This window comes from Fringilla coelebs (assembly GCF_963513975.1).
Source record: "Fringilla coelebs genome assembly, chromosome: 3".
NCBI classification, from domain to species: domain Eukaryota; kingdom Metazoa; phylum Chordata; class Aves; order Passeriformes; family Fringillidae; genus Fringilla; species Fringilla coelebs.
The window spans coordinates 45,810,250-45,832,359 of NC_140030.1; the positions used below are offsets into that span (position 1 = coordinate 45,810,250).

At 42.0% G+C, this 22,110-nt stretch overlaps 2 protein-coding genes across 2 annotated transcripts in view; both read right to left on the reverse strand.

The window, feature by feature from the left end:
* Positions 1–3,051: 3,051 nt before the first annotated feature.
* On the reverse strand, positions 3,052–14,585 carry ZBTB24 (zinc finger and BTB domain containing 24). Its single transcript, XM_084202025.1, has 7 exons — positions 14,569–14,585; positions 10,915–11,917; positions 10,342–10,509; positions 9,067–9,150; positions 8,265–8,348; positions 5,918–5,999; positions 3,052–5,036 (listed from the first exon to the last, which is right to left on the reverse strand). The coding sequence occupies exons 2-7, from the start codon at positions 11,888–11,890 to the stop codon at positions 4,223–4,225; spliced, it is 2,208 nt and encodes a 735-aa protein (XP_084058151.1). The 5' UTR covers positions 11,891–11,917; positions 14,569–14,585; the 3' UTR covers positions 3,052–4,222.
* Positions 14,586–15,277: 692 nt separating this feature from the next.
* AK9 (adenylate kinase 9) overlaps positions 15,278–22,110 on the reverse strand; it is a gene marked incomplete at both ends in the record, with an annotated part of 59,370 nt that continues 52,537 nt past the window's right edge. Inside the window, 6 exons of the mRNA XM_084202000.1 lie at positions 15,278–15,480; positions 19,013–19,127; positions 19,689–19,791; positions 19,873–19,971; positions 20,669–20,838; positions 21,357–21,553. Of these exons, the coding sequence (XP_084058126.1) occupies positions 15,278–15,480; positions 19,013–19,127; positions 19,689–19,791; positions 19,873–19,971; positions 20,669–20,838; positions 21,357–21,553 (887 nt within the window). The remainder of the gene's footprint in view (positions 15,481–19,012; positions 19,128–19,688; positions 19,792–19,872; positions 19,972–20,668; positions 20,839–21,356; positions 21,554–22,110) is intronic.

Here is a 22,110-nt window from a genome sequence, read left to right on the forward strand (position 1 = left end):
GTGAAGGGCAAGTAAAATCACCAAATTGCAGAATGGGTCAGGCTGGAAGGGGCTGCAGTGGTCATCTGGTCCAACCTCCCTGCTCAAGCAGGGTCATCCCAGAGCACAGGGCACAGGATTGTGTCCAGGCAATTCTTCCTCCAGTGAGGGAGACTCCATAACTTCTCTGGGCAATGTGTTGCAGTACATTCAGTTACTCACACCGGCAAATTCTTCCTCATGGCAGAAAAATTTGCAGGACAGGGTAGGAAGTTTGCTAACTAAAGCAAAAGTCTGCTTCCTGCTATTCCAAAGACACTTTCAATTAGGTAGGATTAAAATATTAGCCAGAAATGACCAGTAAGCGTACTACAGTGAGATGCTGAGAATATGCCTGGATGGGTTTTTCCATTTGGAAGAATTGCTTGGGACAGATATGATCAGTAGTCCCTCTGTTGCGGAAAACCATTTATTGTTCACCGTGTTTTACAGAGGATCTAAAAAGGGATAGAACATAGAGAACTGCTTTAGCTCATGGTACTGCAACTCTGCAAGAAGCAGACTCTTTAATTAGTCTCTAATGACTAAGTAAAAGAGGTCCTGAAATCATAGCTGTGGAGAGTAGGCATTACTTCTTCCTTCTCTGCTCTTAGCAAGAACCTGCAGTGCAGAAGGATTGGCAAAAAGGCCTGCACGAATGGACTTCTGCCCATGTGAAGATAAGCATGCCCAGGAAGGAGCCTTGGCTGCTCCCGCACGCTGGGGCACGCCTGCTGTGCAAACCAGCCTCCTCCCAGGCACTCCTAGCTCAGACTCAGCTTCTCTGGGATAACCATACTTACACAGGATACTGGCAGGGACACAGCCAGAGTTGGAAGACAAGGGGAGACAGGAAACGTACCCAGCTGCTGTGCTCACACAGTTGGAGATTAGGGATGAATCCCATACTAGCTTCCACAGTTAAGGTGAAATGGGAAAAGACTGAAAAACCCCACATCCAAGCACACTAGGATAGGTGTTAGCAAACACCAGCCATGATCTTCACCATGATGACTAACCAGCTGCAACACTGAAACAAGTCTTTCACAAACAAAGAAATGCAAGCGAGACTCTTTCCTCAACAACTGGCAAGATCAATGCCAGGCTCAATATCCTTAATTTTAACCCGTGAATAGGCATTCAGTTGGAAAGAGTTTGTGATGAGGTAGAGTCCTCTCCTTTTCCTCTTACATGCTAAGAGAAAATTGCTGTACAATCCCCAGTAGCGCTTTCTTTTCCTGTTGGCAGGGTAATTTGCTTTTATGGCCCATATGAAATAAATACTCTGATATTCATTAAACAAAACCCAAGATGCTGGACTGGAAAGCCAAGCAGGGGAATTACACACACAATGGGCAAATGCAGGCTCCAGAGTGTGTTTGCTTTACCTCCCAGGGATTTGTTTCAACTTGCACCAGGAGAACCAACCAAAATCTTCAGAAAAAGCCAAAATCTGATAAACTTGCATTTGGAAAAAAAAAAAAGGTGAGATCCTATTAGAGTTCAACTACACTGGGTAACTTACAAATTGAGTAGAGGTAACACACAATGGTGTTAAATGCTTACAAACCCAGATCTTTCTGTAGTCCTCTTACTGTCCTGCATTTACGTCTAAAACCTTAATCTCATTTTAACATAGAAAGCAGCGAGACGGATTTGTTAGGATTAGTCTATGTGAGAAAAAGAGAAGTTAAGGTGTTTACTGGCTAAGGAGTAAAGATATTTAGAGAGCTGTTCTGAAACATAGTTTCTAAGGGATGCATTTTTTTTTCCTAAATCATTATTAGTGGCAGCTGGACTGAAAAACAAAGTTGAAGTGGTTTCCTTTCTAATTCAAAGCAATCCTAGACTTCAGCTGAAGCCTTAAAAATGCACACACAGAAAAAGGATTAATTTTCATCTTTTAACAGAAAGGCATTCACTAGACAGAAAGCAAATGGTGTCCAAAAAGCAACATTTGTTGATATGAGAAGCCACGCCAGCTTCTTGAGTGCAAGCTACAATATGTGCTGACAGCTTAAGCAATGCAGGGTGCAAGATTAGTCACTGTCCTGCTATTCACAGCAGCTTGTTTCTTCACTGGTAATCTGCAGAAAAGCAAAACAGAATTCCAAACACCAAACTTCAGGTTTTTTAGTTACAGGGAAAGCACTAAGAAATCAGTATGTGGAAGTGTCCCTTGTTTAGCTGCAGCATGGAACTGAACTGCAACAAGGACAACTGCATAATGAGCAAAACAAAGTTCAAAGAAGAAGAAAAGTATTGAACAGTTCCTTGACTGGTAGCCTCAGAATTTAGCTTGTAACCTGTTTTTCAGGATTCATAAATATATGGCAGACAATGAATTTTGTGCAGGTTCCTGTAAACTCATCATCAGATAGTAGTCTGGCTGCACTGTACAATGTTTAGACAAAAGCAGAAGTTTTAGGATTAAAATACCAGAATATTTACTGTAAGCTTATACAATTAACCAGCAAGACTGTCATAAGTAAGAGGCTTTACTGTATTTATTTATCTGTTCTTACAACACCTAGACTTCAGGCTTCTCAAGCAGAACTGCAGAATATGCTGGTTCACTTTGGTGGCAGAATGGATGCCAATTTTATTTCTCCATACTGAGAGAAAAGGTGAAAAGCCTAAACACCTTTGCATTGATTTATTCCCACTGTCTACCCTTATCATGATCCATTTATATAAAAGTGAGCCAGTACTTTGATGACATGGAGACACTTAGCCAAACTTCTGCAGCATGCAGTCAGGAGCAGGCCAAGTAGTCTGGACTTGTAACAAAAGATTTTATAAAAAATGTGGATAATTTTGCTTTTAAATTCACCATGTTTTTTAGAATTTTTTGTTTGTTGTAACATAAAACATCCACGTAAATCACAAGTATGACATTTTAAAGCTGATGTGACAATTGAGCATGTTCTTTTAAGTAAGAGTGGCATTTTATCTGGATTTTAACACTCCAGTGCAAAGGTGTTACCAGTAGTCAAACCTGAAAACAGAAAGCACGTATTTGGGCAAGGCATTTTATTACAATGTTAAATTTTTTTTGTTAGCAGTCATTGAAAACAATCTGTACACATCTAATTTAGTCAACAAATATAGCTGTACAACTTCAAGTGAAGTGCCCCATTTATGTAACTTGTTAAGCTCTGAAGTGATGCTCTTCATTGTTTGAATTCTACCATAAACAATTACCAGTCTTAACATATATTAAAGTAAGATTATGTTCTTCTCACAAAAGTACAAAAAATAACACTTTAAATATACAGTGGCTCCTAAGCTTAGACAGAATTGTGTCAGGAAGAGGGTTTTGCACGTCAAGAGACAGTGCTTTCAACATCAAGAGCTCTTCAAAGTGCTTGGCAGAGTGTGTGAACACTATCCCCACTTACCAGATGATGAAATAAGGCACAGAGGTCAACTACCTTGCCCACAGTCACATAGAGAGTGAGTGGCAGAACTAACAGAGCAGAATCTGTGGGGTTTCAGTTCTCCAGTGTAACCATCACATCTCATTGCCACTATTCACGTGCAACGGCTTAAATGTTTCTGAGGAGCAAGATGTGTACAGCACACAGTAAACAGGAGGGAAGATTCAGGGCTAGTTAAAGGCTGCAAACAGTTTCAACCCAAACCAAATAAATTTGGTAGTCAGTAACTCATAATGCACTTCAGGGAATGATTACATAGAGAATTATACATTAACCTGCAGAGAGAAAGCTCATTAAACATAGGAAATATGGTGTTAGCTTTGCAAAAAGTACTGGTTGTCTTAAGCTTGACAGTAGCTCAGGTATAACGTTAAGTTTGTCAGAGAAGTGGTACTTTGTGATCTGCAGATGTCCTAAACATTGTTCTCCTATTAGCCAGGTGAACTTCTCTGGAGAGTCACTCAGAAATGCAAATAAGGGCTAAATATCTCCTCAGGAGGCAGAGGTGTGTATGAGGCACAAAACCCCACATTAATTGCTTATGAGATACTTGTGAGGACTAAGTATGGTGAAGAAATACCAATCCATGAAAACAAAGTAGTCTAAAATAAATATGGTCAAGGAAATTGAGTCACTCATCCAAAATCACCAAGAAATGCATCTTTGGATAGCTTATGTTGCAAAAAAACCACGTGTGACACATGTAATCCCTGCCAGGATGAGAAGCATTCTCTGGCCTAGCCCTCTACTGACAAACAAGCATTTCAGAAAGCCTGTCCCTGGACAGGATGCTCATGAGATGACTCATTTACTGACAGAGGCTGCTGATGGGATTCAGAAACAAGTACACTTTGATTCTGTTCTTCAGTAACTTGATGGGAAGGAACCGTATCGTGGCTAGAGTGAGACTGCTGACTTGATTCCTGAGCCAGCTGCACGTGCTGAGCTGGATGTGAAGATCCTGCCAAGTGGATTTGTTCATTTTGTCCTTGATGAGCATGGAGATGTTCTAGTGCTTCCTTGGAAAGAGTGATGACATGCATTTGTTCAGGTTGGGCAGCCTCTATTTGGTTTGCAATCACATTGATACTTTGAATTTGTTCTGCTTGCTCCTGCTGCGCTGAAAGCAACAAGTTTTGCAGCTGCTGAGGTGGCTGTGCCAGGAGCGCCAGGTTCGCAGCCTGCTCTGTGGTCATGCTGGGGGCATTTTCTGCAGTCACAATACTGATGCCTTGATTGTGGCTGGGCATGAAGTTGATGTTGTGTACTGCATCTGTAACTAGCAGCTGAATTTCCTGCCCTCCCGAGGTGGCAAGTTGGTACTGCTGCAGCTGGAGAATGTTTCTCACTTCTTCCGGATGAGCGTTGGTGCTTGGGGCGGTGCTGGTTTCCTGAAACTGCTTTTCCTTGCTGTGAATTTTCAAATGAGACTTCAGGTTGTCCAGACGAGCAAACTGCAAACTACATTCTGGGCAGGCAAAAGGCTTTTTGCCTGTGTGTAAGATACAATGTCTTCTCTTAGCACTGGAATCGGAGAAGGATTTTCCACATATATCACAAGAATATGGCTTTTCTCCTCTGCAAAAGGAAAGAACTTGATCTCATTAAAATACTCACTTTGACCATGCTGCTTTCTGAAACTTATTCTGTAATAAAATACTTAAATGATTACATTGTTTTTCTAAATTGTAAGTACTTAAAGGGTAGTGTTAAAAACATCCTCTATTTGATCTCCCGATTATCTCTATTTGACTTCACAAACTGTTATATACTCCAGAGCTACAGAGATAACTGCCTTCCTCTCATAAAAACAGAGGTACAAAGCTCCATGCTGCTAGACCTTGACAAGAATGCAACAACTTTGCACAATTCTAAGCACTGACCATTTTAAGAACATTTATTAACAGTGTGGGCTTAAAAACAAAAAGAAGGGTCCAAATCCTAACCTGCTGCCTGTGTCAAAAGGACAAGAAATTTTACTGGAAATGTTTTCTTAGGCAACAGTTCTCCAGTGATTTAAAATCTAACATGTCTTTGTGCAATGCACTGCACTGAAAGGGGTAAAAGACAACTAATGCTGTTAAAGAGACAGGATAGCTCACAGGGCAACAAGGCAATGCTCCAATAACCTTGATACACCATGGCTACTGTTCTGCTCTCAAACAAAACCTACAGCAAAATTTTCACAAAAATAGTATAGCAGTAAGTACATTGTCAGTGAACAGACACAAAACACCAAAGAAGACTCTTACAATATCTTGGCACATGAGTATTTAGGACTTCAGGACTTTCCACTACCAATTTTTTCCTTACGTAGATTAAGCAAAAATGTTAAGTTTTTAATAATCATTCAAAATGCAAACAAGTCCTGACTGTTCTATAGTTAAACAGGCACTACTTCTAGTTAAGACTATAAGTTACATTTTAAAAGAATGTAATGAAAATAAGACATACTTTACCTGTGAATTCTAATGTGAGTCTGAAGTGAACTTTTAGCTGTAAATGATTTGCCACAAATCTCACAAGTGAAGGGCTTCTCACCTATCAAAAAGAAACGTGACTTCCCTTTTGAAATAGCACTTTTCATCAATTCATTAAAAACATTTTGTATTTTACCATATACAGTATCAAGTGTGCACTGATGGCTCCTCACACTTCTGCCATGGTTCAGCAGATATCCAAAACTGAATGAACTCACTAGTCAAAATGAGGGTATAACATTTTAAAGGTACACCTCTAGCATTTCTCCCCTTTGAAGATGAAGAATTAGGTAATCCAAGCCCCCAAAGCAACAAAAAGCTGTACCTATGGCACAGATGTGGGTGTTCCACATGGAACAGAAACACTTTGAAAAAGGCTGTCCCTGAACCCTGGCATTAATGCCACGTTCCCGTGCAGCACCATCCAGGTGAGTAAGCCCAAACTTCCAAAGCTAGAAAATGAATCCATTATCTTAACAACTTGCCTGGCTTTCTATAAGGCTCCATCACACTAGGCCTATGATATTCTGAGAACACCAGTTAGAAAAAAATTAAATTATTGTGAGTTAAACAAAATGTGAGCTTGTTTGGGGATTTTTTTGTTTATTTGTTGGGTGTTTTTTTAGTGTATTTGGAATTCTGATGTATAATTGAGTAGAAGCAGAGAGGCCAAATTAAATTCTAAGAAGGTTCACAAGAAACAGATACTACCCAACCAAAGCAAATCCTAATTCACACCATAACAAATCCTTGTAGCACTGAGGTTCTTTAAGACACCAGACACGAGAATCCAGATCACCACGGTGGTAATTCACACCATCAAAGCACACCAAACCCAGGGATTGGGCAGCAGCCAGTTTCCAAGGAAGCTTCCCATTTAGCAAAGAACTGCAATGCTTACCAGCTTTCATGTGGTTTTGGAGGGCATGGATAAAGGATGAGAGAACAAGAAACATTTGTCAGAAGGGACCTCTGGTCACCTAGTCCCAGCTTGCTACTGAAAACAGGAGTAACTTCCCAAGTAGATGGTATTATTATGACACAGTGTTACCAAACTGCTGCCAAAGGAGAACAGTTGTATCTATATTAACACTTGTCCCCCAAATGCCTTGGAATTTTACATTGCTTTTGGGATGGCACAGATGAATTATTATTTCTACATAATTAATACTGGTATCTTGCCGGTCTTTCCTAGTAGCAAAATATACTGCAAGCCAGTTTCTACTAAAAATCAGGCTAGCTCATATATTTTTGCAACTTACCTTGCTAGTAAGCCTCCTCTTCTCATTTCCCACCCCAAACTCATTTCCCACTACATTTAATGAGCTGTATCAGTTTCAGATACAAAACTCTTGCATGTGTCAACGCTTGAGTTCTCAATACAAAATTATCTAAGTATCACATGCTAGACTACTCTGGATAACCAAAAGCTCCCAGACGCACAAGTTCTGACCTCAGCAAATCCCAGAAAATTTAAATATTTTTCACTTAGAAAAGAGAAGGAAATTATTGAGATAAAGTATGCTTGAGAATGAGTTATGTATTACAACTGCAAGCAACACACTTAATAATAATTTCATTTTGTGAGGAAACAATAGCCACTGTTTCTAGTTACTTTAAAAGACAAAATTATTCACATGTCACCTTATGAACTTACTCTTCAAAGGGAAGTATTTTATGAAGTTTATGCCTTGTTATTATGAGAGGATAGATCAACATTTTTATCTCTGTTATCCAGTGATTCATTACCAGCCTGCTCTCTAAATCTCTTAAAACATCCTCTGACGCACTTGCATTAAATCATCCCTCCGAGCCCATCTCCTCTCAACATCTGGTTTATTACGGCACAGTAAAAGCTAAATGGAAATAATTATTTTCCTGGTCACAGCACTTTTCATAAGCACCCATCCCTCACACACAGAGGTGTCCAACTCATTTAGGACACACACTTTCTGTTGCTTGTCAGCTCACTGCAAGACCGATACATGCTGGATACAACTCTCCCAAAAAACTGAATTCTCGGTCTAGGATTCTGTGACGGGAAAGCTAACTGGCATTTTCTGCAGCAGGTTTTATGAAACTGGGGATAAAAACCCTCTTCCTGTAACAGGCACTGCTTCTGTGCTGCTGTAACACAAATTTTTTGTGCTCCTGCATTCTTGATTAGCTAATGATTTCTTCATTAGCAACAAAGGCATCATTATGTACAAGTAGAGCAGAAGTTCATGCCACAGAGACAAGTGTAATTTGCTTAACATCTTTTTGTCCATGTAACTTCAAGAAAAAACCAACCACAAACCCCACAAAAACCAAGGTACAACATTACCTGTATGTGTTCTTAGATGTTTCTTTAGCTGAGCTGCATCCATGAATTTGCGACGACACTGGTTACATTCCGGCAGTGAACGGCCTTGTCGCAATAACAAAAAAAGTGTCAGTGCATAAGTGATCCCCTGTATCTCTTCAGTGATCTTTGTTAAAGCACTTTCCTGTAAAATAACCACTTTGCTATAATATAGAGATAAAACAAAAGGTGATTCACTGCCTCCTCCCTATCTTAACTGTCACACTCACACTCCTATTTCTCAATTTAGTATTACCACAGGAAAAGAGGGGACTGACACCTGCTCCTGCCCAAAAACACTTTCACTTGAAGCTTTGTAAATTCTTATTTTCTCCACCACTTTTTCTGCGTGTAGCTCCATCCCATTCCAGAAGTGAGAAGAACACTTCGTAAAGCTTTTATGCCTTTACTAGTCCAAAGTAGTGGGCAACTACAATGCATTTTGCACACCAGGAAGCAGACACAATTGTTTATATAATTTGCAGCTTCTATATAGCATGGACAGCAGGGCTAAAATAATCAAGTTGTATGTCGAGTACAGTGTAACTAATTTTTAATCATCATAAGAGCCCTTCTCAACTAAACACTTTCCTACACACTGCATTTACTATACACCATTATGTCTTTTTCACCCTATTCATTGTTACACCTAACCAACGCAGGACACATCAAGGTAGCAGAGACTAAAGACATCACTGAGGAAGAACTTTCAGCCTAAGTCAATCTATAGGAGGACAAATCAGCATGGACTGTAAGCCAGGTTCTCAACCCAAACTTGTTATACCTGTGTGCAGTCGATAGTGGCTCTTGAGCTGTCTCTTTTGGCTGAAGTATTTCCCACACTGATCGCAGGTGAAAGCCTTCTGCCCTGTAGAGAAAATTACTTATTAAAATGTAAGCCACATCCAAAGCAAGTGTAAGGAAATAAATAAAATACAAGTCAGCTGTGAGGAGCCAATTCAGTTTTAATTTGCCTCAACAATGGTTGTCAAAGGCACATGGGAGAGAGGTTGTACATGTGCCACGTCCAGGAGGCACCTGGGAAAGGATGGAGGAAAGCCTTGCCTCTGGGGAGATTTCCTGGCAACTAGCTCATGTCTGGCATGAGACAGGCAGTCAGGAGGGGAACACCAAAGACACTGTACCCCAGAGACACTCTCCAGTCAGATGGCAAAAGGTCTCTGCCAATGGACTGCACTGGGACATTGGACTGGGCCAATGGTCTCCTGTCAGCAGGTGGATTTTGGGAGGAGCCAGGGCTGTGTCACAAGCCCCAGGGCTTTTCAAACTTGCTTTCTGAGTTGGGCTTTTGACTTGGGGTTTTTTTCAGACCGCCAAGCTTTTGAGGCTTGGTGATTCAAGGGGCTATTTGTAACTTGGTTTTGAGTCAGGGCTTTTTGAGTCTTACGCTTTTTGCCCTGGCCCCAGTCTGCCTTTTGGCTCTCCTGTCCTCAGTGGCTCTTGCTCGCCCTCGCATCTATCCTGCCAACCTGTGTCCCTGACCAATGCCCTGCCTGCTTTGTCCCAGTGTCCCTGTGTCCAACCCCGCTCACCTCCAAGCCAGCCCACTGCTGTGATCCTCACCACAACCACGTCCAGGGTTCTGGTCCAGGGCTCTGGACCTCCTGCCTGAGCACCCCTCACCTTGTATTTGGCTGCCCATCACTGCAGGAGCCGTGCCCAGGCAGGCTGTGTGCACATCCCCCACCTCAATGGCACTCCCCAACCTCCGGTGGTAAAGCTCTCTTTTTCTCTCTGTCTCCCCTCTCTTTCATCCTATCCCTTTCCCATTTTTCTTCCTCTTGCTCTGTCTTTTCTACCTCTCTTTAGTAGGAAAACTTATTTTCATTTTGTTTTTTCATTACCAAAAAAAGGTTCTCAGATACAAAGTTTGTCCCGTTTGACATTATTTTGTTCCTAACTATCCATTTTAAAAGAACTCCTCGCAGTTTCCCTTAGTGGAATGTGACATCAGGACACACAGGACGAATCAGAAGTACCTTTTTTCAGAGAGGCAAATTCTTGCAGCAGAGAGCTACATTTGCTTTGAAGTATTCACCTGAATGTAGGCTCATGTGCTCCAGAAGAGAATGCTTTGTCGTCAGAGCCTTACTGCAAATGGTGCATGTGTATGGCCGTTCCCCGGTGTGCATCCGCTCATGGACTTGAAGAGAATGCTTCTGGGAAAAGCCTTTGCCACACTCACTGCATTTAAAAGGGCGTTCCCCTGAAAGCAAAAGATGACATTTTTAGGCATAGATGCATAATTTCTCACTAGACATTCTAAGCTGATAGTGAGATGCACTGCAATGTTGTATCTACTGACAAAATTAGTCTCAATTAGTGATAAAGAGGCAAGCTTCACATAGGAATAAAATAATTCTTTAGCTATTGCCATAGAATTCAGTGCTTAAACAATGAAATTATTAATTACACTGAAATCTAGGTGAGACATGAAGGTTCTGAGATCTGCTGACAAGAATAAAACAGCAAACACAGAACACACCATAATTTGGACCAGCATGCTATTTTGGACATTCTTGCTGTAGTCAACAACTATCACCTCAAGAGTCACTTGCATTTGGCAACATTCCTCAACCTAACCCAAAAGCAGCAGCCCGTGACGGCCTACCTGTATGGCTTCGCTGGTGAATAGCCAAGAAGTGATTGTACTTAAACACTTTGCCACAGTCTTTACAGCGAGCTTCAGAACCCACACGCTTTCTTTTTCCATCAGTTCTTTTTGCCAGTCCTTTCTCATCCTCATCCCCAAGAAGTTTATAATCTTTTAGTTTGATTGATCTCCTTATTCTACGTTTGCTGTAACGGCTCTGAGTGCCCTGTATTCCTTCAGATTTGGGATCATAGTTTTCATCTTTCTCAGCTGATATATCAACAGCAGCCTCTGAGCCACAAGCAGGTTCCGTTTCTTCTCCATCTTTTCTCACTGAAGCTTGTTCACTGGCAACTGTTTCTCCTACTTCAGTGTCTTTTTTCATATAATTTTGCTCATTTTGCATGGAGTTGTTCTCTCTCAGCTGCCCATCTTCAGTGGAATTTGCACCTAAATCTTCTTCTTCTTCTTCTTCTTCTTGGACAACCTTGATTTTCCTTGGTCGCCCCCGTTTTCGCTTTGGCGGATCACCATTTTTCCTGTCACTTGCAACAACAGAGACTACATTTTCAGCTGGAGCTGGAAATGCACTACCTGGGCTGCGGCTTTCCAGGTAGTCTGTACAGGCCCATACCAAGTCAGTTACTTTCAGCAGCTGTGCAGTAGCCAGGATTTGTTCTGTGCTTTTCTCACTGGCACAGAGGCAACCAGTGTAAATAAATTCTAGCAGAACTCCAAAGGTGTCTGCAACCATTCCCTCCAACATGTAAATTGACTGCCCTATTTCACCCTCATTTACAAACATCATTGAGAAGTATTCACTGCTGGCAGCCAGCAAAGCTTTATGGGCTCTGAATTGCACATTCTCCACTATCAGAGTAATGTCACAAAGAAAATCCTTTTTCCTTTGTTCCTCAAAATTAGCTAGAATGGTATCTTTGTGAGCTTTGGAGTGGATGATCAGTTTCTCAGAAAGATCAGTTGTTTCTGCCATTTTAATTATGAATATTACAGGAGGTGCCTAGAAAAACAGAATAGCTTTAGTAAAAAATTATTTTAACAGCCAGCATTGTAAGTCCCAAGTATCATTTGTTATATCCGTATTTTAAAATCCTGTGAAAAGGCTACAGATAGTTTTTTAGATCAGAATTACTGCCTATCATTTTTTAAATTTCTGGTGTACTGTAAACCCCGTATTATTTAAAAACAAAAATTGCTACCCTAGCTTCTGAAACGAAAACAACCAGACAGAAACAATTCCTTCGTCACAGATCCTTAGTACAGCACTGGCTTTGCATGGCAAGGCTTTGACAGCAGGGCAGTTACAGGGGTGGCTTCTATGAGAAGCTGTCAGAAGCTTCCCCAATATCTTACAGAGCCAACACCAGCTGGCTCCAAGATGGACCCACCGCTGCCCATGGCTAAGCCCATCAGCTGATGGTGGTATCACCTCTGGGATAACAGATTTAACAGGGGGAAAGAAATGTGCACAACTGCAGCTGGAGAGAGGAGTGAGAATATGTGGGAACAGCAGCCCTGCAGACACCAAGGTCAGCGGAGGAGGGGGAGGAGGTGCTCCAGGTGCCAGAGCAGACATTCCCCCACAGCCTCTGGTGCAGACCATGGGGAGGCAGCTGTGCCCCTGCAGCCCATGGAGGTCCATGGTAGAGCACAAATCCACCTGCAGCCCCTGAAGGAACCCGCACCAGCACAGGTTGATGCCTGAAAGAGGCTGGAAGCCTGTGCTGGAGCAGGTTCCTGGCAGAACCTATGGCCTCATGGAGAGAGGAGCCCACAATGAAATGGGTTTGCTGGCAGGACTTGTGACCCCATGGAGAACCCAGGCTGAAGCAGACTGTTCCTGAAGGAGTGCACCTGTGGAGGACTCAGGCTAAAATAGTTCATGGAAAAAGGACTGTCTCCTGTGGGAGAGACCCTACACTGGAGCAGGTGAAGAGTGTGAGGAGTCAAAGGAGAATCAAAGATAATGTGCAATGAAATGACTGCAGCCCCCATTCTCCATCCCCCTGCACTGCTGGTGGGAGAGGTAGAGAAAACTGGGATTAAAGCTGAGCCTGAAAAGAAGGAAGAGGTGGGGTGAGTGGTTTAAAGATTTGGGTTTATTTCTCATTATCTGACAGTGATCTTATTGACAATAATTTCCTCAAGTCAAGTCTGTTTTGCCTGTGCTGGAAACGGAGTGATCTCTCTCTGCTCTTATCTCAACCCATGAGCTTCTATTATATCCTTGGCTCCCCGTTCTCCTGAGGAGGGGAGTGATGGAGTGGCTCTGGTGGGCACCGGTGTCCAGCCAGCACCACCCACCACACTGGAAACAAAAAGCTCAACTGCAGTTTGATCAGCGCAGCTTACTCAGGGACAAGCTAGGAAATCCTGCAATAAATGATGCCATGGTTTATTTGAGGTGTTAGGGCATGGGTTGGACTAGATGATCTTAGAGGTCTCTTATCACCAACCTAGTGATTCTGTTATAAAACTTCTCAGGTATCAATGTGGCAGGACTTCATGACCTCTTTTACCCCCCCATCTATCCTTCTGAAAATTTCTCTTTTTTAACACTTCCAACACTTTTAACTTTACTAAGCATCAGCCTAAGAAGGCAGGTAATACAAACCAGAAACAGCAGTGTTTTGAAGGCTTCTGTCTAATATAGGGCTCATTAAGGTATCTATTAACAATCAGTTTGACTTGCTAGGCTTCTTCAACAGTAAATTTGCTAAAATTAATAATAAACAAAAAAATCCATCAATTTCAAAAGAATCCACCAATTATTATGGAAAAGATATGCCCAAAATGTCCTATTTACAAAGCTCAGTTAAACCAAAGATAATACAAGTGTCACATTAAACACATATAAATTTACATATTTGGATTTAGTAAGTGCAACAGTTTCAATGACCTAAACAAATGCTCCATGAAACAGCAGACACTACCTACAGATGATACCTAAATGCTACTGAGATGGTGAAAAAGGGATTCTTTAGCCCTAATCAGCTACCAAATAGTTCACGGGAGAGTCAAATTGTTTTATCTGGGAGCTTTAATTTCCGAAGCATATGAGCCCGATGTCTGTTGCTGGAGCAGCTTAAAGCACAGCTGCAGGTGTGACCCAACCTGCCTTATCGTGCAATATAAGAATTCCTGTACGGCTGCTGCCAACTCTGCCTGCAGGCATCCCCTAACATCCACACGTGTTCCAGACAAGGCAGTGGGGTGTTTTGTGAATCCTGATCGCATGAAGGACTTCGATGTTTAACCAGGAGGTGACAGCATTAGTATTTTGACTGCACAATCCAAACCACGCAACTTCCCTAAAACCCCCTCACCATCACAGAGGGAGGCTGATACTCCGGCATAAGGCCCCACGCTGCCGGCACTACGTTCGGATACACACTCCGGTCCAGCCGTGGAAGGACTCAGGAGCTCCCGGGAGGTGACCCCGGGGTCAGCGCACGGCCGGGGGCTGGGCCTCGGCACGGCCACGGCCAAGGGCACCGTGCGAGTCGCCGCCCCCGCGCACCGTGTGATCCCTTCGGGCCGCCCCTCAAGGGAAGGCCGCTGGTCCCTCGTGGGGCAGGAGAAGGGAGCGGGCGCTGCCCCGCGGGCCCGGAGCACCCGGCCCGGCTGCCGCCCGCCCTGCCCGGCACTCACCGCTCGCTGCTCGCCGCCGCCGCCGCTGCACTTCCGGGCCGGGGCTGGCACCGCGCCTGCGCTGCCGCAATGAGCGCAACACGGGCGGGACTTGGGCACAGAATCACAGAGCAGCCCGGGTGGGAAGGGGCCCGCACGGATCATCCGGTTTCAGCTCCCGGCCCTGCCCAGGACAGCCCCCCAAAACACACCGTGTACCAGAGAGCATTGCCAAATACTTTTCTTGAACTCGGTCAGGCTTGGTGCTGTGACCACTTCCATGGGGAGCCTGTGCCCAATCACCCTCTGGGTGAAAAACCTTTTTCTAATATTTAAACTAATCCTCCCCTGGGACAACTTTAGGCCATTCCCTCGCGTGCTGCCGCTGGGCACCACAGAGAAGAGATCAGTGTCTATGCCTCCTCTTCCATTCACAAGGCAGTTGTAGACCACAATGAGGTTTCCCCTCAGTCTCCTCCAGCTGAACAGACCAAGTGACCTCAGCTGCTCATCATATGGCTTCCCCTCAAGGGCCTTCACTATTGTCATAGCCTTCCTTTGGATGCTCTCTAGTAGCTTGATATCTCTCAACTTCAGACAAAAGATTTTATTTCTAAGATTTCAGGGTTAAAAAACTGGACCGAGAACATGTAATGTTCCCAGGCCATGTTGCAGCCGTGCTGGTGCCTGATGGCAACACTCCGTGTGTTAATCAGTGGAAATACAGGGTTCACACAAAAGTGGGGCGGGTGCCTTTCAGGGAAAAAAAAGTCTGCAGTCTGTCATCAAAGCCACAGGGCCGATCTCTTGGCTCCTTATACGGGCCCGTCATGGCAGTGCCCAGGTAGGGGATGAGTTGGCAGTGCTCCACAAACTGCAACAGCTTCTTCCTGTACATCTGCCGCACTGGCTCTGAGCTCCGGGGGTTGTGTGCTGCAAGAATTTAAGCAGCATGTTAGTGTCTCCTATAAACTTTGTGGAATTACATTAAGAAGTTTTCAAAGGACCAAGTCTACCTCTGTTAGTATTACCCATGGTACAAATAAACACCTTGACTGTTGGTGCCAAGCCAAAAAGATCAAGTCTGGTATTTCAGAAACTTCCCCTTCCCAACACCCAATAGTCATGACAATCAAAAGGATCAGGCTTTTCTAAAAGAAGACACAACAAGCATGCCCAGTTGCTGTCAACTTCTCATTTCTCAGACTGTGAGATACTGGTGAAACTCCAGGCCATGACAAATTTGGGTAGTGTGCCACACAACCCAAAGTGGCACATCCTGGGGATAGCCCAGGTCTGGTATGGCTTATGTTGGGCCACTGTGTCCTTGGCACAGGTGTTCTATGACCTAAATGCTTTGCCTATAAGGTGGGCTACCTTGTCATAAAAGGAAGTCAGGTTTGATAAGCAGGACTGTGACCAACATGGCTTCATGAGAGAAAAGTCCTGCTTATCAAACCTGATTTCCTTGTATGACAAGATAATAATCCATCTCGTTGACTAAGGGATACCAGTTGACTTAATCTTTTTTAATTTCAGTAAAGCTTTCAATACTTTTTTCACAGTGTCCTTCTGGACAAAATGTCAGGCACACAGCTGGGTAAACATATCATGCCATGGGTGAGTAACTGGCTCACCAGACCAAGGGTCATAGGGAATGGGGTGACATCAGACTGGTGACCTGTCACTGATGGGTTTCCCCCAGGGCTCTACCCTCAGCCCTGTGCTCTTCCATAGCTTCATAAATGATTTGGATGCAGGACTGGAAGGGATACTAAGCGAAGTCACAGATGATACAAAACTGGGAGGAGCTGTTGATTCCTTTGAGGGCAGGGAGGCCCAGCAGAGACACCTTGACAAATCAGAGGACTGGGCAATCACCAACCATATGATTTCAATGAGGATTGAAGTGTTGGATTCTGTACCTGGGATGGCTACAAGGACAGACTGGGCAATGAGATGCTGGAAAGCAGTGCTGTGGAAAGGGACCTGGGGGTCCTGGTCCATGGCAAGTAGAACATGAGTCAGCAGTGCCCTGGCAGCCAAGAGGGCCAGTGGTGTCCTGGGGGGCACCGGGCTCAGCATGGCCAGCTGGGCAAGGGAGGGGATTGTCCTGCTCTGCTCTGCACTGGGGCGGCCTCACCTCGAGTGCTGGGGGCAGTTTTGGGCACCACAATACAAGAAAGGCATTAAACTGTCAGAGTGTCCAAAGGAGACCAACAGAGATGGTGAAGGGCCTTGAGGGGAAGCCGTATGAGGAACGGCTGACGTCACTTGGTCTGTTCAGACTGGAGGAGACTGAGAGGAGACCTCATTGCAGTCATCAACATCTTCATGAGGGGAAGAGGAACAGCAGGCACTGATCTCTTCTCTATGGTGACCAGTGACAGGGCCTGAGGGAATAGCCTGAAGTTCTGTCAGGGGAGGGTTAGGCTGGATATCAGGGAAGGGTGCTTCACTGGGTTCAGTGGTTTGGTACTGGCACAGACTCCCCAGGGAAATGGTCACAGTACCAAGCCTGACAGCATTCAAGAAGCATTTGGACAATGCTCTTCAGAACACTGGATCTTGGGAATGGTCTTGTGCAGTGCCAGGAGTTGGACTCAATGATCGCTGTGGTCTCTTCCAACTCAGCATATTCTGTGATTCCATGAGTCTGTGAAGAGCTGAGTTTGGAGGAAGAAGGAAGGTTTCTCTCTGCCCTAAGCCCTATTTTGGCATACATTAGTATTGAGTGCCAGTCCTTGGAGGACAGTTTATTATTTTAATTGTTACCCCGAGGCAAAGGGGAAGGAGTGAGCCAAATCATAACCATTTTTTTTCTTATGGGCAGTATTTTATATATCATTACAAAAACTAGACAGCATAAAGAACTATGCTATAAGACACTTCAGCCCACTAGCTTTAAACTGTAGGCAGCTACATTTAACAATTTTTGAGAGATTTTTCAAGCATAGCTCTGAATACATCCCTTACAGGAGTCCAGCTTGAAAGACACTCAATCTCTCTAGTGATATAGGGTTTACTACTCTCTTTCCAGGAGTAAATAAATCCATCTGCATTTTTGGTTGATCACCTGTACCTTCTCAGATACTGAAAGCAATCCAGTGTTGAGAGAAGCTGAAGGAGCTTTAGTTCCTTAGCAGGAACTAAACTTCTGCTTCTTGTCTCCTATTAAAATGTGAGATTAGAGAATTATGTTAATTGAAGATGTGTCTAACTTCACATAGAAATAGGATGAAATAAATTTCTAGGGGACCCCAACTTAAGGCACTTCAATCAAATTTTGTTATCAATAATGGCATGACTACTCTGAAGAGATGCACAATAATAAAAAATTCTGTATTTGCAACTAATCACAAAATCACAGGATGGGTCAGGCTGGAAGGGACCACACTGGGTCATATAGGACAACCTCCCTGCTCAGGCAGGATCATCCCAGAGAATATGGCACAGGATTGTGTTCAGATGGGTATTGAATATTTCCACTGATGAAGACTCACAACTTCTCTGGGAAATCTGTTCCAGTGTTTGGTCACTAGCCCATGAAAGAAGTTCTTCCTCACATTTGAGTGATTTGTCAGTGTACAGGAATGCTGTATCTTAAAGCTGGAAGCAGTCCTACACAGTGCTAGAAGAAGATAACTTGTTTTCCTGGATTCCTATGGTCAAATTGTTTGGCACTGCATGAGAAGAAGAGATTTCTGCACTTGAATAACCCTTCTGGTTATTCAAGTTATTATCCACTACTAGTAATGATTTAATGTTGGAATATATGAGCAAAACATTCCTAGCATGGGCATCCTGATGTTAGCAAAGCCATGCTAACAATAGAATGAAAACAGCTTTTGTGAATGAAGCAAACTACAGTATAAAAGCAGTTTGGTGGCTTACGAGTTGTACATTTATGCAGAGGCTTAACCATGTGCCTGCCCTGTTCAATGGTCTTCCTTCAAAAAGCTGTGGTAGCAAAAAAAAAAAAAATCTGTGATAGTTCAAGAAAATTCTGGAGGGCTCTGGGAACTACATGAGGAAACACAAGATGTGAAGAGCTTAAAAAAAAATTAAGATTGGTATTATCTAAAAGAATAAGTAAAAATGTAAAATACAAAAGGCCAAGTGAAGTTCACCGAGTGAACAGGTTGGTTTATAAATGACAAAAGTGGTGGCTTGAAAGACATGTCAGTCTTGTTCCAGGAATCTCCAGCAGTACTAGAAACCAGCCCAAAGCTATAGCAGAGCTGCAAACAAGGACATTGAAATTGAGAAAGCCGGCAATAGTTAAGCTGGCTGCAAACTATTAAAGATTATTACATGCAACGGATTTCTCTGGCTGAAAAAAACCCAAACAGAAATTCTAAAAAAAAAGCAAATATGAACACTACTTGGCTATCTATATTGCATCAGAGGACTTATGTAATTTATACAATTAGTTATTTTTATAGCATGCTATTTTATACACTACCTTTTAGATGGAAGGAGACAAAAAGCAGAGCAGTTTCTTTCACACTTAGGAATGGGAACTTTGGCTTAAGGCTGCCAACTTCATGCAGAGCTTTTATTAGAGAAGTTGCAACTCCCTAAAGAAAGAAAATAGGTTTAAAACACCATTGCATAAATCTTGAGCAATGCCTTATCCTGTTGTAATGCAGATCTAACAAGACAGGATGATATCCTAAATTGGTGAATAGTAGAAGACAATAAATTAGCAAAAAATAGGGAGGGCTGTGACCATGAATCATTTTTTTATTTATTCATGTGTCAAAGTGTATCAAACTACTCTTAAATTTTTCCAAGAAAGCTTGTGTCTATGCTGGTGTTAAAAGTCAAAACAAAATGTGCTCTTACAAGATATGATAAACAACTAAGTTAGAAAATCTATCATATAATACTGCAGCTTATTATCCCTCTCTGAAGGTCTTGTATTTTTTCCATTAAAACTACAAGAATCTGTTATTTTAAAGCTTTAAAAAAATTACTCTCAATTGTAACTAAAACATTTTCAATTCAATATAATCTCATTAATAAATATAAGACTCAAATGCATTAAAAATAAAAAATAAAAACAAACCAAAACCAACTGAGTGGGATATGCTATATATCACAAAATCATGTTTTAAAATAGAAAAACAAAAACTGGCCTGTTCAAGGTATCCAGGCAAAGGAAGTGTAGTTAGTAGCATTGGCTCTTTTTTTGGAGGGAGTTTATGGGGAAGCTTCAGATTCCCGTACTTTTCTGGTAACCTAACCAGATATAAAGTAAGCACTTTTAAGATGTATGAACAGTGACATGATTGAAGATTAAAATGCAGTTAGTGTATTTACCTCATAAACTTCTGAAGTTTTTCTTCACTTTCAAAAATATATACCTTGTCTTGGTATTTTACTGCGTACTCGATGTTGCCAGGCACCAAAGCTTCATATCTGCAGAGATGGAGCAAGAATAATTCATTCACAGAAAATGTAAAACATAATTTGTGTGGAATAAATTCATGAGCTACTGCTAGCCTTCTGGTAATTTAGCAAGTGTAGCAACTACAAAAAAAAAAAGCAAATGGATTATTCAAGTTTCCACTACATGATGGACAGTTACATCTGCTTATTAAGGAACTTTTATAGTGCTTCTTTAGAGCTCCTCCATTTAAAATGCCAATTATATTTGTTCAGGAGATTAAAAAGGGAAAACATAGAATTGGCTATTATGGTTCTCCTCTGATGATAAATTCTTGCACACTGAGGAAATCTGTGTCACTTTATTGCAGAGCTTTATGGATCTCTACAAAAATCATAGTGGTTAGTTTTGCATCTACTAGGATTTATGAGACTTCTTTTAACCTTTGAAGGCTTATGATAGAGAGAATTCAAACTATTTCTGTCCATCTTCGTTATGAAAGACACCAAGCCAACACAGATTATTGTAGAACCTGTAGCCATGTAAGTTTTAAAAGGTGATTTTATCTTGATTTCCAAAGCCACAGGTGCAATGTAGAGAATTGTAATTGCTTTTCCTGTCCAAACCCTGAACAGCATTAAAAAGTACTTTGAAAATATTTCCTCATTAATGCATTAATATAGCACACATATTCTTATAATTCATATTATGAAAACTCTAGTGACATACCTCTGTTTTCCATCTAGGTAAGTGACTGGACAGTATCCCTGCATTTCAGGCCTTAAAGGGAATAAGGCCTTCACTTCTGCTGCAGTCAATTTCTTTGGTAGCATATGTGGAGGTGGCAGAGGGTGAGATGCCAGTGATGATACATAAACCTCAGGTTTGCTCAAGAATTTCTGTAGGAAAAAAAAAGTTTTTATAATGAAAGAAGCACTGTAGGACTGTTAGTCAAACTCCAGAGGACTGGCTCACACAGTTTAGATAACTATTTTTTCTACAATGCAACAATGTGTTGGCATTGCTGTTGCTCTTGGGTAATTTGTTTTCCAACCTACTCTCAGCTGAAGTAGTCACTATTCACCCACCATCCATCACTATCTACTGCTGTCATAAGCCACTTTCTAACCCAGTCTCTCCACAACAGATAAAGAAAGGACAAAGTTACTGTTTTCAAATGGATGTTTGATCCGTGACAATTTGTAAGACGAGCTTTAGTTTAATGGTGTCTGTGCTGTATTTTGTCTGCCTAAACATCTGATAGCAGACGTATGCAGAACAAAAGCTTGAATGCTAACAACAGTGGTCTAATTCAAGTTGCATATTACCTATTTCTGTATGGAATCAAAGAATCTAAGCAACAATGTTCCCTCTTCCCATAATCCCCTCCTTTTTGACCTGCTTTTTTGATACGCACTTCCAGTTCTTCCTGTGAAGCCATTCTGTAATAGCGCCCCTGAAATTCTGCAGCAAACTCCAGTGAGGGGGTTACAGAGCAGTCAACCAGTTCACCTTTCTCTGCAAGGCTGACAGGACAGTACTGTCCACACTCCCCCAGCTGCCCCTGCAGCTCCTTGGGAGTGATACATAAATCAGCAATGCTGGCTGCTTTTCCTGTTAATGAAAGCAATTGATGATAATGTTTCATTTATGAGAGACATAGATACATCAAACAATTTTACTCAGGAATGCTACATACAGTCTAGAAAGTAATAATTTGAAAATTATATGAGGTAATGAGAACTAAAACAGTAATTTGATAATAAAATGAAGTTGTAACTCATTTTACCAATTAATTTTAATAACATTTTTTAGCATGTAAGAAATATAATTATTATTAATGGTGTGGGATAGTCTGCATGCTCAGCTTATTAGCCTGTTCTTCTTTTTTATGATTTATGTTTCACTCCTTTGTGTTACTAAGGGACATTTCAACTATTATTTTATGTCTTTACATTGGTGAAAACGAGTACAAGGTGTGATGAAAGCCTCCCCTTTAATCATCCATATCTTGCAAATGCTACAGTCTATCTGGAGGAAATACATTCAAAATCCTTAATAAAATGTCATCTCAAAACCAAATTACTAAAAAATTGTGCTTTTTCAAGCTTGATGTGTAAAAGTTAAGTGTATTTTAATATTTTTTATTATGACTCCAATTTTTAAGATGG

Bases quoted from the DNA above. Each gene is read 5' to 3' on its own strand.
- ZBTB24 (XM_084202025.1), bottom strand. From the start codon at position 11,890: ATGGCAGAAACAACTGATCTTTCTGAGAAACTGATCATCCACTCCAAA. The intron at 8,349-9,066 runs GTATAACAAGTT...TATTGCGACAAG, and splicing joins CCACTATCGACTGCACACAG to GCCGTTCACTGCCGGAATGT. The intron at 5,037-5,917 runs GTAAAGTATGTC...TTCCTTTTGCAG, and splicing joins ACTCACATTAGAATTCACAG to AGGAGAAAAGCCATATTCTT.